At 54.2% G+C, this 10,573-nt stretch overlaps 5 protein-coding genes across 5 annotated transcripts; 3 read left to right on the top strand and 2 right to left on the bottom strand.

Moving 5' to 3' along the window:
- Positions 1-335: 335 nt before the first annotated feature.
- KVR01_001418 (uncharacterized protein) lies at positions 336-2,084 on the top strand (the record flags this gene model as incomplete). Its single annotated transcript, XM_044786221.1, has 1 exon — positions 336-2,084. The coding sequence occupies one exon, from the start codon at positions 336-338 to the stop codon at positions 2,082-2,084; it is 1,749 nt and encodes a 582-aa protein (XP_044649373.1).
- Positions 2,085-2,301: 217 nt separating this feature from the next.
- Positions 2,302-3,765, bottom strand: KVR01_001262 (uncharacterized protein; the record flags this gene model as incomplete). Its single annotated transcript, XM_044791027.1, has 1 exon — positions 2,302-3,765. The coding sequence occupies one exon, from the start codon at positions 3,763-3,765 to the stop codon at positions 2,302-2,304; it is 1,464 nt and encodes a 487-aa protein (XP_044649217.1).
- A 637-nt stretch (positions 3,766-4,402) lies between these two features.
- KVR01_001510 (metallodipeptidase) lies at positions 4,403-5,839 on the top strand (the record flags this gene model as incomplete). The annotated part of the gene is made up of 1 exon (XM_044784700.1): positions 4,403-5,839. One exon carries the CDS (start codon positions 4,403-4,405, stop codon positions 5,837-5,839), a length of 1,437 nt encoding a protein of 478 aa, XP_044649465.1.
- A 744-nt stretch (positions 5,840-6,583) lies between these two features.
- On the bottom strand, positions 6,584-7,351 carry KVR01_001190 (uncharacterized protein; the record flags this gene model as incomplete). Its single annotated transcript, XM_044781772.1, has 1 exon — positions 6,584-7,351. One exon carries the CDS (start codon positions 7,349-7,351, stop codon positions 6,584-6,586), a length of 768 nt encoding a protein of 255 aa, XP_044649145.1.
- A 204-nt stretch (positions 7,352-7,555) lies between these two features.
- KVR01_001211 (uncharacterized protein) lies at positions 7,556-9,615 on the top strand. Its single transcript, XM_044787567.1, has 2 exons — positions 7,556-7,856; positions 7,923-9,615. The coding sequence occupies exon 2, from the start codon at positions 8,699-8,701 to the stop codon at positions 9,413-9,415; it is 717 nt and encodes a 238-aa protein (XP_044649166.1). The 5' UTR covers positions 7,556-7,856; positions 7,923-8,698; the 3' UTR covers positions 9,416-9,615.
- Positions 9,616-10,573: the final 958 nt, after the last annotated feature.

The following is a 10,573-nucleotide window of genomic DNA, read 5'->3' as shown; positions in this document are numbered from 1 at the left end:
ACTTGATTCGAGAACAGAGAACACCAACCCGCGCACTCTCTGCCCCCTCACAGTCACATCTTAACACGTTTCGCTCGTGATGGGCACAATGTGCTAGCTTCCCTTCCACTATCTTTTACCCCATTTTATTCTTCATCAGACAGGTTCCTCTATTCTCTACTCCAGGCGCGCGTCCCAGACTGTGCCATGGTACTCCTCCACACCGACCGCCCCTCGAATCACTGCTAGAACGACACAGCCCTCAAAAGGGACCGACTCCCTTGGCACCATACGGTGGTGTACTCAAACTTCCACTCCTCCTGTCCAGGCATCGCTCCTGGACCTGGACCACTGCGATGTATCACCTCCGCCGCGCCGTCATCGTGGTCGTCTTCCTCGCTTCTCTCGCATTCCTCACCTGGTTCCTACCCAGGGCCCTTAACCCGACCCCGCCCAGCCCCGAGGACCAGAAGCGAGACAAAGCATGGGTGTCTTCCTCCCCGTACTGGATAGACCGCCAGGCTTGCAGGTGGTTCAGCATCTGTGGTCTGCACCACCTGCGCTGGGACGACCCCGTCAGACCACGGGATCCGCGGATCGACTACCAGACCGAGCTAGAGTTGAAAAGGAGGGCCCTACATGAAGGTGCGCCGCCTACTTCATGGGAAGACATGGCCAAGACAGAGAGCGAAAAGCATGGGTCGCGCACAACGGCCAAGACTCTGGAAGATGTGCCCGAGTTCGTCCTCAAGCATGCCCCGCTGGTCCACCTGTACTCCAAGGAACATTTTTGGCCGTCGGATATTGCTGAGCATGTCCGTCACATGGCACCTTTTGTCGGAGACGATCCTGTCAATATGACGGAGCCTGTCTCATTGGCAAACATGTACGACTTAAACGATGTCCCAGGATTTGTGTTCCTCACAAGCATAGATGACGTCGAACGGCGACCAGAATGGCTGTCCAACGACGTGGGTCAGCCGACACCATACCCGGAAGACGACGACCGCGGAGTCAAGGTCGGCCCTGCAGATGGCCGCATCAGCGATGAGGAAAGCGAGTCCTCCAGGTACGAGGATACAACCTGGTGGGATGTCAGCCAGCACTACCCCCTGCGCCGCATATCTGCTCCTCAAGACCACGAGAGGAGAGATATGCTCTCCAAACTCCGCCGTCGCTTTTCCCTTTCTGGCGGCAGCCCGCAAAAGCCATTTCCTCCGCCTCCGGACACGCCCGGTCATAAGCCCGATGCCAGTGGGTACTCGGCAGCCCCGGCTGTGTTGGTCGTAGTGGATAAGGGCTCGGGTATCACCGATGCATTCTGGTTCTTCTTCTACAGCTATAATTTGGGCCAGACCGTCCTGGACATGCGCTTTGGCAACCATGTTGGCGATTGGGAGCACTGCATGGTGCGCTTTGAGAATGGCGTGCCCCGCGCCATGTTCCTGAGCGAGCACGCAGGCGGCCAGGCGTACGCCTGGTCTGCGCTGGAGAAGAAGAGATTAAATACTACTACAAACGGGATCAGCGAGATCACGGAGAGGCCAGTGATCTACTCAGCTGTGGGCAGCCACGCCATGTATGCGTTCCCCGGAGACCACGCCTACGTTCTGCCCTTCAATATGCTCAAGGACCAGACGGACCGCGGACCGCTCTGGGATCCGTCGCTAAACAACTATGCCTACTTCTACAACCACACTGTGGATCCACCGCCTCCAGAGGAGGACGAGGGCGCAGAGGCGAGAGAGATTGGCTTTGACGAGTGGACCCCATATCCTATCGACCCAGCCGTCATGAAAGCCCACGCCAACACAACCCTTCGGAGACGCGATGGCGAAGCCGCCGTCGCACCCGCATCGCTGACCCCAGCGGCATCAAATCCCGACGCGCCGACCTCGTGGTTCCACTTCAACGGGCCCTGGGGTGACGAGCTGTACAGTCTGGGCGATGACAGGCAGTGGCGGCTGTTCGGGCAGTATCACTACGTGACAGGGCCCATGGGCCCCAAGTTCAAGAACTTGGGGCGCGAGAAGGTATGCCAGAAGTACAAATGCCGTATTCTCTACAGCATAGAAGAGGGCCGGAAGAGCAGCTGGCATGATTAGAGACGCTATACAGAAACGATAGACAGACAGATCCTGGCGCCGGCAGGCGCGTCGTGATACCCGTACTAGCAGTAAACAGATTTTCTTGAATAGATTTCATGGCCGTTCAAGTCGCACTCTCCTGTTCCTACCCTTGCGTGAGTGCTGAGCCGCTAGTAGCCGCTGTTTTGCCCTCAAACCTCGAAACGGAAAGTACCGCGAGAGTGCTTGCGACCGCTTACAATGTGAACGAGCCACCGCGTAGTTGGCCAGCCATGTTATCAAGCCAGGCCTTGTAGCCTGCGAACATGCCGACCTGCCTCCACTTGTCGCAGAATCGAGCCAGGGCTTGGTAGTTTCCGATCACGTACCCTATTTCTTCGAAGCTATCAGACGACGACGACGACGACGACGACGTGGTCGCCTCCCTCGCGGCGTTCGTGAGCTTCTTGAGGCACACCGGGCATAGGTAGGGCGGCTGGCGGCAGTCCTCGGCCATCCCTGCGGTGCCCTGCATCACGCATGCGTAGTAGACGCAGTGGCCAATGCCCAGGCAGTGTCCTAGCTCGTGGGAGGCCGTGCGTGCGAGAAGGCAGAGCCACAGACCGCCGAGCGAGGAGCTGGTGTTGAGGCCTTCCGCGGCGGCGTCGCCACTGCTGCATCTGCTCGCGTGGAGGGCGTAGTGGAGTGGTGAGGCTGCGGGCTTGGCTTCCTGCTCGTCCCGGCGGCGCTTCTTGCCTCGCGGGGCAGTGGCCGAGCCGCAAAGCCGTGCGACGTAGGACATGCAGTGTGATGCTGGCCATGTATGGTCCAGATCGATGCCGTCGGCACCACTGGAAAGTAGCAGTGCCGGGTTGTATCGTGCCGATGAAACAACCGCGACACGACTGCCACCGTACGCGCGGCCGCAGCCGAAGTCGTCGTCGTCATCCTCGTAGAGGTCGTGGCCTACAAGGAAGAGTATGGCGTAGGCATCTTCAGGCAGGGCTGTGATGGCGGCGTCTAGAATGTCATCCAGGTTGAGCTGCTTCGCGTATGTGCCGTCCGGACAAGGCCGTGCCCTGATGCGTGTGCAGGAAGAACCACAGCGGAGGCCGATAAAGGACGACGCGGTGTCCTTTTTGGCTCGGTTCTTTTGCCCTGACTCCCATGTCGTGAACTCGAGTGTCTCGTTGAACATCTTCACAGGTATCCCATGGTAAAACGCCTCCAGGTACTCCCTTATATCATCCGGGTTGGGTGGCGCCAGGTGGTCCGGAGCGCTCGCCCTCGCCTTGTTCGCCCCTTTTACGCCTTCCAATTTAGGTCTCGTCCAATCCTCCATCATGGCAGCATCTTGAGAAAAGGTCGGTACGCTGGCTACGTACAGCGTCTTCCGAGCAGGTGTGAACTTGTTGCGATGCTTGCCCCTCAGCCAAGATGCCAGACTCTGGGGCGGGCAAGTCGGGTCTAGAGCCAGATCATCACCAGGGAGGACGAGCGGCGCAGGGAACAACGAATCAAGGCTGCTGTCATCCTGGCCCTGGGGAGGGCTACTGTCACTTGGCTCAGAAGTTCCTCTGTTCTTGGGCGGAGCGCGGCCAGAAGGAACTGTTGCAGCGTGTCGCCGCCTCCAGTCCTCTCGCTGGAAACCAGCCTCGTCGGCATGTGAGGACACTTGGAACGTGAGGTCGCTATGGGGACACTTCTTTCTGGGGGCCATGACGAGTGCGTATGAGAGCCAAGAAGAGGATGGGGCAGTACGAGAGAGAGCACATCAACCTGGGCGTGAATGTCCACTGCTCTCCCTCGGTGCTGTTATATATACACTTGTATGTACATGTTGCAGGAATTGTGTTAAAAAAAACAAGAAAAAGAAAACAGGATCTTTACCATCTCCAGGCAGCAGTGCTACAAGTGCCGTCAGCGAGTGCATATCCGTATGTGGATAGCCATAATGGCCATGAAAACGGTAGATTACGTTGGGCGTTGAAGTTGACGGGCCTTGGCCGTTCGTTCTTTCGTATCAGGCAGGTGCCAGGAACCGCTCTACCCCCACCCCTGTCATGCCACTTAGCCGGCACCAAGGTCACCCCTCATCAGCAAGCAGCAAGCAGTTACGCCGCTTGTATCCTCCTTTTGTGAGCTTCTTATTTCCAATGCCCCGCACATCTCTCCTCCCTCGCCCGTGTTGCTCACCACGAGTACTCCCTCAGCTGTCGTCTGCCTTGACAAGACGAACACCAACCCCTGGCCCAACCTTTGAAGCTTGCTCTCGTCCTCCACGACCCCGCCTCCTCCCCCAGCAGCAGTCCCGAAGCTACCTGACCGAAGCTATCCGCGCACACCAAGCTCGCAAGATGGCTGGCGCTCCTCAACTCGACGGCTTTTTCAGCCAGGTCGACGCCCTGACCCCCAAGTTCATCGACCGTCTCGCCGCTGCCGTTGCCATCCCTTCCATCTCTGCCGAAGATGCTCGCCGGCCCGATGTCATTCGCATGGCCCATTTCCTCGAGAAAGAGCTGAAGGATCTCGGCGCCGAGGTCGAGCTGCGTCCCCTCGGCAAGCAGCACGGCAAGGACAACCTCGATCTGCCCCCGGTGGTCGTCGCTCGCTACGGTAACGACAAGAACAAGCGTACCATCCTCGTGTACGGACACTACGATGTTCAGCCTGCCGAGAAGTCTGACGGCTGGGCCACCGAGCCCTTCGAGCTGAAGGTCGCTGAGGACGGGAAGATGCTCGGGCGTGGGTCCACGGATGACAAGGGCCCTGTGTTGGGCTGGCTGAACGCCATCGAGGCGCACCAGAAAGCCGGCGTCGAGTTCCCCGTCAACCTGCTCATGTGCTTCGAGGGTATGGAGGAATACGGCTCCGACGGCCTGGACGACTTCATCATGGCCGAGAAGGACAAGTTCTTCAAGGACGCCGACGCTGTCTGCATCAGCGACAACTACTGGCTCGGCACTGAGAAGCCCTGCCTGACCTACGGCCTCCGTGGCTGCAACTACTACAACATCGAGGTATCGGGGCCTGGCGCGGACCTGCACTCCGGCGTCTTTGGCGGCACAGCGCAGGAGCCAATGACCGACCTGACACGCATCATGGCATCCCTGGTCGACACCGACGGCAAGATCCAGATCCCCGGCATCATGGAGCAAGTAGCCCCGGTCACGGCCGAGGAGGAGACGCTCTACGACAACATCAGCTTCACCATGGAGACGTTGCACGACTCCCTGGGCAGCAAGACCACCATCTTCGAGGACAAGAAGAGCACTCTGATGGCGCGGTGGCGCTACCCCTCCCTGTCTCTGCACGGTATCGAGGGCGCCTTCTTCTCGCCCGGCGCGAAGACCGTCATCCCTGCCAAGGTCATCGGCAAGTTCAGCATCCGCACTGTGCCGGACATGGATGTTGACAGGACCAACGCGTGTGTCGAGAAGTACGTACAGGAGCAGTTCGCTAAGCTGAAGTCCAAGAACACCCTGAAGGTCTACCCCCAGCACACCGGCAAGTGGTGGGTTGCGAGCCCCAAGCACTGGAACTTTGGCGCCGCGGCAAAGGCCGTCGAGAGGGTGTGGGGGGTTGAGCCTGACTACACCCGCGAGGGTGGCAGTATCCCGGTCACTTTGACATTCGAGCAAGCCACAGGGAAGAACGTCCTGCTTCTGCCCATGGGGAGCTCCAACGACGGCGCTCACTCGATTAACGAGAAGTTGGACAAGAGGAACTATGTGGAGGGCATCAAGTTGTTGGGCGCTTACCTGCACTACGCGGCCATCGAGCCTATGCAATAGAGCAGTAAACTTGCATTGGAAACGAGCATTGACAATTCTGAGAACAACGAGCAGAATGAAATGATAGTTGCTCATATGTAATCAGCGCCTGGCTCAGGAAATCGATCACTTTGCATAACAGTGGCCCAACTCGTCTCCTAGGGTTTATTCACAGTCTAACCGTGATACTAATAGCATGCAGATGCCCCTATTCTCCTGGAATAGTTTGCATTTCCAGCGCACGCGACCATTGTCGTGCGGCCTCCCTAAAAGAGCAAGTCTTTGGAATTTGAAAGCCCGGACTGTCCCGAGTTCATCCAATCCAAGTTGACACAGCGGCACCACCGAAGTGAATCGATCCGGCCGATGGGCCGGTCATTAGAGCCTTCCTCGTCTCACGTCTGGTAGCTAGTTTCGAGCCGGGCTAGCATCATACCATGATTGGGAGTCTGGTCACCCAACTTCCTGCGAGTAAGATGCCGTCTCATCTATACTACCTTGGCGGCTTCCCCTGACAGCCTTAGAAAAGACTGAGATCCGAAGCTTGCGATATATGCTGGATTTGGCACATGATGCCGTCGCTGACAGTAGACTATCGCCTGGTATTTACATTGATGCAAGCCAAGTGATGGTGTGTGGTCGCGAGGCACACCGACCGTTCGCTGTACGCCTCGACTCGTCGAGCGTTTCAACCCCAAGCGACAAGCATCCCGGCAACGCCTCTTGCGACCCAAGGCCACCCTCAAGGCAGAATCACATGCACCCTCAGAACTTCTCCTGCGCCGGCCTGAGGTCGAGCTCGTGCACCCACAGCGCGGGCTCCTGGCCGCTCAGCCACAGGTACGTCCTGCCGACGGCCTGGGCGCTCATCTTCTTGCCTGTCCTGGTGTCGTCGTTGTCCTCGTCCACGATCCCTCCATTCGCGATGGCGTGCACGCACTGCACGCCGAACTTGGAGTGCTCCTTCGCCACGGCCTGCGCGACCATCCTGGCGCCGGCGCGCCCGGCCCCGTAGGCGGCGTAGCCCTCGTTGGTCCTCATGGCCCCCAGAGTCCCCGTCAGGATGATGGTGCCCTTCTTGGCACCGCCCGTGTCGGCAAGGAGGGTCTGCCCGCCCTGCTGCTCATATATCATCTTTAGGGCCTCCTGTGCAAACACGAAGGCGCCCGTGGTGTAGGTCTGCAGGCTGGCGCCGAAGTCCTCGGCCGTGCCCTCGAGGAAAGGACCTTTGCTGCTGTGCTTGACGTGGTAGATTGCCAGCTTGAGTTTTAGGCCCGAGAAGTCCGAATGCGACGCTATGTCCTTGAAGGCCTGGCGCAGGTTGTCCGGCTGGGTGTCTGTAGGGAACGACTGCAGGACGCCGCCGTTGGAGGACTTGCGCACCGAGTCGCGGAGCTTGGCGAGGTTGTCCGCGTTCCGGGCCAGGAGGGCCACGGCGAGATTTCCCTGGGCCGGGTCGGCGAGCACCCGGGCTATACCGGCCCCTGAGGTCGGACCGGCGCCGATTATTATTGCCAGGCCTGAAGGTGCCATAGCGAATCTCAAGTGTAAATAATTGAGACAGACGTGACTAATTGCAGCTATTCCCCATCCACAATGAGTGGCAGGATTTCAGAATGCGGACAGAAGTCTGCAGACGGCTGGGCAGTTCATGGCATGATGCGAGATGCGATGATGGCTGTTGCCAACGTCATCGACCCGGGACTAGTATACTTGAGAGCCTCGGGATGTACCACCGCTTTACATGGATCGATCTGCACACGAACCAGGCTCGGGCCATGCATGATCTGCCAAAGATCTTTCTTGGCGGTCAGACATGTACGGGGAGTGGTGCTTCCCGAACCGTGTTAACGGTCGGGGCCAGTGCTTGGTCTTCGCCTGGCTCGCAATAGAGTCGACAACCTCATGTCGTGCGCCCAAACACTGCCACGGAATGCGCGGATGGGCGAGGCAGACCATCCTGGCATAAGCTTCTCAATAAGCGCTTCTTTCAACTGAAAGAGCTCGAGTACCGTCACAGTTCAGTCATGAAATCAAGGTAGCAGGCAAAAACTGGTTCCATTGTCACAGTTCAAGTTGTATTCAAGCGGCTGACCATCAAAAGTAAACCTTCAATGTTGGACATACCACTCATCACCCCAACATCGCTTTTCTCTTCTCCCCCGTTACATGCCAGGCCACGAGATCGTACGTGCGAAGAGCTGAGCTGTCAACTCTGCCTGCCTGAACCTTGGAACCTTGGAACCTTGGAAGTCTGCTCGTCGAGCCCCTTTTCCCATCTCACCTGCCTGCCCATTCAGGCATTCCATGGCCGTCATCTGGCTACTTCACACAGCCACTGTGTTTTATCGGCCCTGTCTGTAGAACATCAGTCGAATCCGCCAGCGGCTGTGGCGACGGCTGTGCCGGCCAATTCTGGTGGTGGAGTGGCAGTCGTCCGAAGTCTGGTCATGTTGAAACACCTAGCGAATTAAGCGCCTGCGAGAGCTTGATCAGACGGGGTTTGGGGATCTTGAGGCCATACCAGGGAGCACGGAAACATTGCACCCTTTTGCTCCTCGCCAAGACCACGGCCCCCCGAAACTTGTGTCAGATCCAAACCGTAGCAGCGATTTCTCCTCTGATTTCCTGTTTGGGCAAATCCCAGCAGACGTCCCGCGCCCTGCATGCATGCCGGTTTGTCTGGATGTTTGGCCATAGCACTTATATGCCTCGACGCCCAACCTTCTTCCACGGGTATAATCTTTTCTTGTTTCCCATGTTGATCATCATCACAAGTATACGCACCCACTTGCATTCCTTCAATCCGTCGAGCTGCGCTCACGTTTCCGGTATATTCTACAACTTCGACCCCTTGATTCCTCACGACAACCTGCAACAATGAAGGCTACCGGAACATTCACCACCCTCGCCCTCGCGGCATCAGTTCTCGCAGACGACTGGACGCTGCCAAAGCGAGACGTCGCAACCATCCAGACCGTCATCACAAACGCCCAAACTGCCCTGACACAACTCGACGACACCGTCAAGGCCTTCAACGGACAAGACTTCCAGAAGCTTGCCACAGACGCCGCGAACCTCAAGAACGTCCTGACGCAAGGCTCACAACAAATCTCAGCGACGACGCCAATCTCGGCCAACGATGCCGTCAGCCTGCAGAGCTCGCTGGGCCCCGTGCAGACCGCCGCCCAGACCCTGAGCACCGACCTTGCGGCCAAGAAGACCCAGGTCGAGCAGGCCAGCCTGTGTGACGTTGTCTTCTCGCAGACAAAGGACATTGGCACGGCGGCGAAGAGCCTCATCGACGCCACCGTCCAGAAGACCCCGCCAGAGATCCAGCAGATCGCCGGCCAGCTCACCGCCCAGTTTACCCAGCAGCTGGACGACGTCTCCAACAACTTCGCCACGGGCAACTGCACAAACGCCTCCGGCGGCTCGGCCGCCAACGCTGGCATCACCATGGGCAACGGCACGTCGACGACCAACTCGGGCTCCTCCAGCGGCAGCACCATCGGCAAGTCGGCCGCCTCCGTCAATACTGCTGGTGCTTTCGGCTTTGGAGTAGTCGCGGCTGTGGCCGGGCTCTTGATGCTGTAAGAAGGATCAGCTATAGAATGATGGAAGGCATGTGGTGAATGAAGTATGATAATGAGTGTGGGAACCAATGCGTCTAGCACGCTCACCGGTGTGAGTGTTCAGGTTATTTCAGAGTGGGTTTCAGGTTTGCCACTTCAGATTAGATATATCAGCATGAGGCTTCGTTCGCAGCCCGGAACAAATACAGCGATTTGGTCACACGCGACGTGCTATTGCTACTGTATGTGGTTTCGCTTCTATTCCGTATACGTCCGAGGACATGCATGTCGCCTTCATACGGTGGTAAGCGCTCAAGACCCAGCGCTTGAAAGGACACGATGTCGATAACAATAGTTATGATATGATAGGTGCTTGTGGCCTTATTAGCCTTACGACGCACAGATAAGGCTAAGGGCACCGTTTTATTTCTAATCCCTATATATATAAAATATATATAGCGCCTTTATATAATAATAAATACTTAAAATTTAATATTTAAAAGATATAGTATTATTAATAATAAAAAGAAAATATAATATATTTATAAATATATAATTAAACTTTATATTATATAAATAAAATTAAAATAATATTTTAAAATAATATTTATAAAAAAGAATTTTATAATATAAAATTTAATAAATTAATTTCTTTATTAATATAATTTTATTTTTATTTTATAAGAAAAGTAAAATTTAAAAGTTTTAAAGTTAAATTTATTTTAAAATAATATTAATATATTATTAAAAATTTATTTATTTTTAAATAATATATAAAATATATAATAAAAAGAGTTTTATAAAGAAAGTTAATAACTTTACTTTATATAAATAAATTTAAAAGTATTATAAAAGAGATATAAAAAGATAAAGTTTTAAAATTTTTAAAAATTACAGAATTTTAAATAATATTTTATTTATTTATAAAAAAGAAAGAGAGGAGAGAAACCTTTAAAAGTTTTAATATTAAAAGAGTTTAAAGCTTTAAAAGTTATAAGTAATTTATATATTTAATTAATTATTTTAACTTTTAGTTAAAGTTATAATAAATAAAATATAATTTAAAATATAACTTTTAATAACTTATAACTTTATATATATTATTATTAATAATAATATTATAATATAAGCTTTAAATAAAATTAAATTTAATATTTAAATATATTTTATTTTAAAATTA

The sequence above is a fragment of the Diaporthe batatas genome, assembly GCF_019321695.1.
Source record: "Diaporthe batatas strain CRI 302-4 chromosome Unknown Contig00002, whole genome shotgun sequence".
Classification (NCBI taxonomy): domain Eukaryota; kingdom Fungi; phylum Ascomycota; class Sordariomycetes; order Diaporthales; family Diaporthaceae; genus Diaporthe; species Diaporthe batatas.
Note: the sequence above shows the minus strand (reverse complement) of the source record. Positions and strands in the feature narration are given on the sequence as shown.

What these genes read in the sequence shown, in the direction of transcription:
- KVR01_001211 (XM_044787567.1), top strand. Translation starts at nt 8,699, where the DNA reads ATGAAGGCTACCGGAACATTCACCACCCTCGCCCTCGCGGCATCAGTT.